The sequence below is a fragment of the Thamnophis sirtalis genome, unplaced genomic scaffold (assembly GCF_051295495.1).
Source record: "Thamnophis sirtalis isolate CommonGarterSnake01/CBP01778 unplaced genomic scaffold, rThaSir2_p1.2 scaffold_4, whole genome shotgun sequence".
Classification (NCBI taxonomy): domain Eukaryota; kingdom Metazoa; phylum Chordata; class Lepidosauria; order Squamata; family Natricidae; genus Thamnophis; species Thamnophis sirtalis.
The window spans coordinates 138,356,424-138,364,611 of record NW_028261384.1 but is presented as its reverse complement, the minus strand read 5'-3'; the positions used below and the strand labels follow the sequence as shown (position 1 = coordinate 138,364,611).

At 47.3% G+C, this 8,188-nt stretch overlaps 1 protein-coding gene across 1 annotated transcript; it reads left to right on the top strand.

Moving 5' to 3' along the window:
• Positions 1-359: 359 nt before the first annotated feature.
• CEBPE (CCAAT enhancer binding protein epsilon) lies at positions 360-6,719 on the top strand. Its single transcript, XM_087712110.1, has 2 exons — positions 360-836; positions 6,396-6,719. The coding sequence occupies exons 1-2, from the start codon at positions 411-413 to the stop codon at positions 6,696-6,698; spliced, it is 729 nt and encodes a 242-aa protein (XP_087568236.1). The 5' UTR covers positions 360-410; the 3' UTR covers positions 6,699-6,719.
• Positions 6,720-8,188: the final 1,469 nt, after the last annotated feature.

Here is an 8,188-nt window from a genome sequence, read left to right as displayed (position 1 = left end):
TTTTTTTCCTCCCTTTTACGAGCAGCGCTGGGGTGCAGCGTAGAAAGAGGAAGGAAGGGGCAGGCGAGCAGAGCAGAGGGAAAAAAAAGAGGGAACCACGGCGAGATAGGTAGAGCAAAGGAAGAGAGGATTTCAGCAGGGAGAAGAAGATTCCCCCCCCCAAAACCCCGCTTGGACATCTGGAGAATTGGTGACGGCCGAAGCGAGAACCCAGACGAGACAATCCCGCCCGCCGAGGTCCCGAAGAAAACCAGAAGAAGATCCATCCCGGAGAAGAGAGAGAGAGAGAGAAATAAATATCTTCTCCCAAAGAGGAGAGGACCTTGAGGAAGATCAGGTGCCCGTCAAGGCGTGGGTTGGAGCCTTCCGAAGGTCGGTCATAAAGAGGAACTGGCGTTGGTTCTCCCACCATGTCCCAAGGAGGCTACTTTGAGGGCGAGAGGCACTACCAAGCTCTAGAAATGGCCCCCGCCAGGCCCACCGCCACCGACCTGGCCCCCTTGTGCGAATCGGAGCTGGCCTCCTACATCGGCGACGAGCAGCTGCTCTCGGAGCTGCTGCAAGGCAACCAACAGAGGCTGCCCAAGGGGGCCGCCTTCCCAAGCTACTTCCCCACCGACCCGTACCCCTTCCTCTCTTTCGGAGGGGAACGCAAAGGCCTGGCCCCCTTTGACCCCCGCTCGGTCGCCGTCAAGGAGGAACCTAGAGGCGGAGAGGCCGGGCGAGGGGCCGCACGCCACCCTTACGGCGCCATGCACTTGCCAGCTGCCCACTGTGCCCAGGTGGCCCTCACCCAACCGGGACCGCGGACCGGACAAGCTCTGAGGATGCTCAAGGTAAGGATGGAGAAGACCTGTCTGTTCAACCTTCTCTAGCCTGGAGACACCCCACCCCACCCCACCCAAATTCTACCCACCAACATGATTAGCAGTGCCCCAATATTTTGGGGGTGGCCGCCACAAAGAAGAGATGGTCAACCTGAAGTCAGGATAAGAAGCAAGGGATGGAAACCCATCAAGGAGAGAAGCCACCTGGAATTAAAGGAGAGACTTCCTAACAGTGAGGACAATCAACCAGTGGAATAACTTGCCACCAGTGCTCCATCACTGGAGGTTTTCAAGAAGAGATTGGACAACCATTTGTCTGAAATGGTATAGGGTCTCCTGCTTAAACAGGGGGTGGGATTAGAAGACCTCCAAGGTCCCTTCCAGCTCAATTCTGATTGATCTCCTGAAATACTACATTTAAAATTCAGTTATATGTCCATGGTTCTCTTCACCTTGGAGAACAGAACAGAATAACAGAGTTGGAAGGGACCTTGGAGGTCTTCTAGTCCAACCCTCTGCTCAGGCAGGAAACCCTACATCACTTCAGACAAATGGCTATCCAACCTCTTCTTAAGAACTTCCAGTGTTGGAGCATTTACAACTTCTAGAGGCAAGTTGTTCCACTGATTAATTGTTCTAACTGTCAGGAAATTTCTCCTCAGTTCTAAGTTGCTTCTCTCCTTGATTAGTTTCCACCCATTGCTTCTTGTTCTACCTTCAGGTGCCTTGGAGAATAGCTTGACTCCCTCTTCTTTGTGGCAGCCCCTGAGATATTGGAAAACTGCTATCATGTCTCCCCTAGTCCTCCTTTCTATTAAACTAGACATTCCCAGTTCCTGCAACCGTTCTTCCTATGTTTTAGCCTCCAGTCCCCTAATCCTCTTTGTTGCTCTTCTCTTCACTCTTTCTAGAGTCTCTACATCTTTTCTACATCGTGGTGACCAAAACTGAATGCCATATTCCAAGTGTGGCCTTACCAAGGCATTATAAAGTGGTATTATTATATGTTATTATATGTTATATGTCCATGGTTCTCTTCACCTTGGAGAACAGAACAGAATAACAGAGTTGGAAGGGACCTTGGAGGTCTTCTAGTCCAACCCTCTGCTCAGGCAGGAAACCCTACACCACTTCAGACAATCGGCTACCCAGTCCAGTGTTGAAGCATTCACCACCTCTGGAGGCAAGTTGTCCCACCGATTAATTGTTCTCTTTGTCAGGGAAATTCCTCCTTGGTTCTAAGTTGCTTCTCTCCTTGATTAGTTCCCACCCATTGCTTCAGAGACCCACAATGGCCGCTGTCAATAGGATCTCTCCAACTTCAGGTCTCAGGTGGAGTTCTGAAGAACTTCTCAAGAACCCTGCTGGAGCCCTTCTCCTCCAATAAAACTGTGAAAAGAGGGATTGTCCCATTTCTTTGGAGGGCCACCTAGTAGATGAGATGGGACATGGGGTGTACGTAATGGCAGAAATAGGGGGGGACCAAAGAGAATTAGAGTTGGAGTCCCCAGTGCACCCCAACTTGAATATCCCTTCTTTGTATATCCACCAAAACTTAGCTACACACTGTTTGAAGTTTGTAAAGGCGGAATCGGTCCTTCAGCAGGAAAACGTTGATCAATTATGGGATTATTTTCCAACACAATTCCTCCCCCCCCCCTTTTTTAATTGCTGGATTAATTATTACTTCAGCTGTGGTTACAATTTCCCATTTGGGGAACCTGGGAATGAGCTCCGGGAGAGGCTCACAAGGCTGGCACAGCTTTGAAGATAAATAAACCGGGGCAAGCGTAAAATATTTCGTGGCCCGGTTCTAAACGCAACGATTGTGGAGATCAAACACCCAGAAGGATGCCGTTTCGGATGTGATTTTAGACGGATGGAAGGCGGGGAGGGAAACCAACTAGGGAACCACTTCAAGGCGAGGGACTTCTTACAAGGAAAACCGATTCAGGAAAACCATTCCAAACCATTCATTCGCCGAAGATCTAAAGAAATCTTATGAAAATATTTATGGGGAGGTTGTGTGCGGGGCGTTGTTTTTGAGCCAAAAGGCCGAGCGGAGAAACCGTCGCTCGCAAAAAAACCAGGACAATGGAAGGAAACTCGAAACTTCATTCCTACGGAAGTTCCCGTAGGAATCCAGAAGTCCGAACCCACAGCTGTGAAAATCGCGGCATTCAAACCAGAGGAGAGTTTCATGCTGGCCTGAGCTAAATATAATTTTCCGAAACTGTCAGAGGAAGAAAATGCCGGCTCTTTTTGATAGTAGTTTAATAAAGTTGGAATATCTTGGAATAATTGGAAATAATAGACTGGGGGACCTTGGAGGTCTTCTAGTCCAACCGCTTGCTCAGGAAGGAAACCCTAGACCATTTCAGAAAAATGCTTGTCCAGTCTCTTCTTTAAAAAGCCAACACGGTTCTAGGCTGCATCAACAGAGGGATAGGATCAAGATCACGTGAAGGGTTAATACCACTTTATAATGCCTTGGTAAGACCACACTTGGAATACGGCATTCAGTTTTGGTCACCACGATGTAGAAAAAGTGTGGAGACTCTCGAAAGATTGCAGAGAAGAGCAACAAAGAGGATTAGGGGACTGGAGACTAAAACATAGGAAGAACGCTTGCAGGAACTGGGTATGTCTAGTTTAATAGAAAGAAGGACTAGGGGAGACATGATAGCAGTTTTCCAATATCTCAGGGGTTGCCCCAAAGAAGAGTGAGTCAAGCTATTCTCCAAGGCACCTGAAGGTAGAACAAGAAGCAATGGGTGGAAACTAATCAAGGAGAGAAGCAACTTAGAACTGAGGAGGAATTTCCTGACAGTTAGAACAATTAATCAGTGGGACAACTTGCCTCTAGAAGTTGAAAATGCTCCAACACTGGAAGTTCTTAAGAAGAGGTTGGAGAGCCATTTGTCCGAAGTGATGTAGGGTTTCCTGCCTAAGCAGGGGGTTGGACTGGAAGACCTCCAAGGTCCCTTCCAACTCTGTGGTTCTGTTTCTATTCCTTTCTTTCTCTCTCGTTTCACCTCTTGTGGTTTTGAAAAATAGAGTGGACAGCCATTCGACCTGGATGGCATAAGAGCTCCTGCCTTCAGCAGGGTGTTGGACTAGAAGACCTCTGGGGTCCCTTTGAGCCCTAGAATTCTTCATCCTGTCTTCTCATCCTTCCCACCCTCTTAGTTTTTCTCTTCAACTTGGAGACATCCAGGATTAATAATATTTCCGGGGAGGGTGTGTATGTAATCCTGAAATGAATCTCCCCGTGGCTTGACTGACAACGCAATGGTTTTTTGGAATGACACAATTCAAGCGTCTTTCACACACAGAATCAGCCTTGGCAAATTTGGGGCCTCTCCGGATCAAATCTGAAATCCATCTTTTAAAAAAATAATAACAAAAGCATTTTTCCCTCCGGCTTGTTTTTTTTTTCTAAAGAAAGGATTTTGTTTTATTTTTATTCATTTTTATTTCATTTCTTTTATTTCATCAAGCATGAATTAGGTCACCGATATAAATATAAACATGACTGTGAATACATGGAATGGATTTTGAATACAAGGCAATATTAGGACAGGGACGATCGGCAAGCTAGAAACTTTGCCTTTAACAGAGTGTTTGCGGAGTCAACTTCTCATCTCCAAATTTCTGGAGGAAGCCAAGCTTTCCTTATCAAAAGCCTTTTTTTTTTTTTTTTAAATAACTGAAGTCCCGGGGAGATGGGGAGGAAATCTGCTAGGGGCTGGGAACCAGGGCTGTAAGGAGTGGATGGGAAAGAAACATAGAAACGTAGAAAAATGATGGTCCTTTAAAATGTTTGTTTGTTTTTTATTAATTATTTTAATTACCAATTTTTATTTTATTTTATTAATTTTTAATGCAAAGGCCAGGTCACAAGCATGGACAAAAATCACCCGCTTCTGCATTTCGGAGGGAGCTTGAATATCTCTTGCTGTGGCTTTCAATCCCAAATCTATTTTATTATTTACTTTCCTTTAATCCGGTTTCTATGCTGCTCCCGTCCGGTGTATTCTTATTTTAGAAACCGTGCTACAGTTTTGGTGTGGTTTGGTGTGTGGTAGGTGTGAGTTTTGAATCCTTTTAAAAAGAGGGTCTTTGATGTGTGAGAGAGGGGCGGACGGAGGGACAGTCAGAGAGAGAAGGAGGGAGGGAGAGATGAAGGGAGGGAGGGGGTGGGAGAGAGAGGGAGGAAGAGAAATAGAGGCAGAGACGGAAAGAGCGAGGGAGAGAAGGGGAGGGAGAAAGTGAGGGAGAACAAGAAAGAGAGATAGAGGGGAGGGAGTGAGAATGATGGAGAGAGAGAAGGAAGTAGAGATGGAGAGAGAGAGAAAGAGAGACAGAGAGAGAGGGAGAGAGGGAGGGAGGGAGACAGAGAGAATGAGGAAGAAAGAAAGAGGGAGGGAGAGAGAAGGAGGGAGAGAGAGAAAAGAAACAGAGAGGGAAGGAAAGAGGCAGGGACGAAGGGGGAGGGAGGAGGGGGAGAGGAGGGGAGAGAGACAGAGAAGGAAGGAGGAGGCAGGAGGAAGAAAGAGAGAGGGGAGGGAGAGAGACAGAGAGAAGAAGGGAGACAAAGAGAGAGAGAGGAGGGAGAGATGGAAAGAGAAGGAGAGAGAGAAAGAAAAAGACAGAGAGGGAAGGAAGGAGGGAGGGAGAAAGAGGGTAGGGGGGAGAGAGAGACAGAGAGGGAACGAGAGGGAGAAGGAGGGAGGGAGGGAGGAAATAGACCTGACTTTGGGGGAGAGAAAGGGAGTGCCCATTAAGAGGGACTTTGAGATATGATGTGAGAAAATATTCCGGCCTTGAATCTGATTGATGACAGCCCTTCCGTGATAGACTAGCTCAACAAACAGGCATGGCTACAATTTTGGGAAGGGCTCTTTAGCCTAGGATTACAGAGAAGCAAGAATTTGAAAGCCTCCCAAATTTTTACGTGGTGCCACTGTATACTAAATAAAATCAAGGTAGGGTTCTCTTGAGTCTCCTTCTCACCTCTTCTTCTTTCTCGGGACGAGGAATCTTTCCTGCACGCCTCTCCTTAATGTTCCTTTCCTGTCTCTTGTGGTTGGATCGACGGTACATTCCTTCACAGCCCCCCCCCCCGACTTCCTCTACCCGAATAACAGAGTTGGAAGGGACCTTGGAGGTCTTCTAGTCCAACTCTCTGCTCCGGCAGGAGACCCTGTACCATTTCAGGGCAGTGCTTGTCCAATCTCTTCTTATATACCTCCAGTGATGGAGCACACCCACAATTTCTGCTGGCGAGCCGTTCCACAGATTAATTGTTCAAACTCTCCGGGAATTCCTCCTTAGTTCTCGCTTGCTTCCCTCCTTGATGAGTTTCCATCCCTTGCTTCTTGTTCTTCCTGCCTTCGTGTCTGGTGGCGAGCCGTTCCACAGATTAATTGTTCAAACTCTCGGGAAAATTCGTTTCTCGGTTGCTTCTCTCCTTGACGAGTTTCCATCCCTTGCTTCTTGTTCTTCCTGCCTTCGGGCGGGGTTCAACCCACGCTTCTCTAATCTCTTATTCTCCCCCGCCCGCAGGGTCCGGCCTGCAGCCCGTCCCCTCCTTGTGGCAACCCCAAAGGAAAGAAATCGGTGAACAAGGACAGCCTGGAGTACCGCCTGCGCCGCGAACGCAACAACATCGCGGTGCGCAAGAGCCGCGACAAGGCCAAGCGGCGGGTGATGGAGACGCAGCAGCGCATGGTGGAACTCCTGGGGGAGAACGAGCGGCTGCGCACCCGGGTGGAACAACTGATGCAGGAAACCGAGACCCTTCGGGATATTTTCCGCCAAGTGCCCGAAGCCGCGGGCTTGATCAAGGGTCTCGGGGGTTGCAGCTGAAGCCCACTGGGGGTTGGTACCTGAGGTGCTAAGAGGGAGGCGACTGGAATCTAGGAGAGCAAAGCTTTTGCACGGTGTAAATAAAATATTTTTCTTTTTTGGCTTGGCTTTAACCATCTCTGGTGGTGAATTTTTTTAGATAGTTTACTAGCCGGTAACCCGGTATTGTCCGGGTATTAATTTATAGGGGGAAAATGATTTATAATGTTGGATTTTCCCCCTTACCAGAGGGACCCCCACTTGTGGAGTACTGTGAAGCCGTTACCATGGCAACTCCACTGTGCTGCACAGTAGAATCCATTTTAAGGCAGTACGGTAGAAGCCGTTTTAAGGCACATCAGGCTGTATCTTAAGAGGACACACACCCTGAGGCGTGTTAGGGGTGTCTTACCCCACAGTTGTTTTTTTTTCCAGAGGGTAAGTCATCTGTGTACCAAGTTGGGTTGAAATTGCTCAAGGCGTTCCAGAGTTATGCTGGGACACAAAGACAGACACACACATTTATACATAGATAGATTTATACATTTTTCAATCAACATACATACTGTATGTGTTTTGTGACTAGTGTAATGTCCAGGTCAATTGCTTACACACTAATATAACATATAATAACAATAATAGTATCGATAATAATAATATAATAATACTAATAATACCGGGATTTGCAAATTGAAGTTGAGCGACTGTGGAAAAAGAAATCGTGTGTTGTCCCGATTGTAATTGGAGCCCTTGGAGCAATACCTAAAGAGCTACCTCGCTATTTGGAAATTATAAATTTATCAGACTTGAACATTCTGATTCTACAAAAAACCGCCCTACTTGGAACAGCTTATATCCTCCCGACGTTACCTTAACAGTTCCTAGGTCCTTGGTTAGGACTCGAGCTGTTGAGCTACCAACCAGCCCCAAAGGCTGTGAATCTCACCAAAGATTAACCACATAATAACAATAACAACAACAACAACAGCAATAATATTTTCCCAGCTCATCATTTCTACATCTATTATGCAACCGGTTATAAAACAAACCCCACATTTGAAAATAGGCCGTATCTTCCTTCTCTTTTATCTTTGAAGATCAGTCTATCCATTTCTGCGCAATCTAACTTTTTTTTTTTTAATTACTTCTCTCGGAGCTTCCTCATTTTTCCAATACTGTACAAATACAATTCTTGCTGCTGTCAAGACATGGAATATTAAATACACATTCCCTTTATTCAGTGGTGGGATTCAAATTATTTAACAACCGGTTCTCAGCCCTAATGACCAGCTGGGTGGGGTGTGGCCCATGGTGGGCATGGCCAGGGGATGTGATAGGCAGCACACGGCCTCCTTGCATCCCCCTGGGGGCAAAAATGGGCGGCGGGAGGGGGGGCTGCATCGCATCCCCTCCACACCTCCTGTCTTGGGCCTAGTGGGCCTCCCTGCACTTACTTGGGAGCCAAAATGGGGTGCGTGGGGACTCCCGGAAGGGGTAGAGCAGGAAGGGGC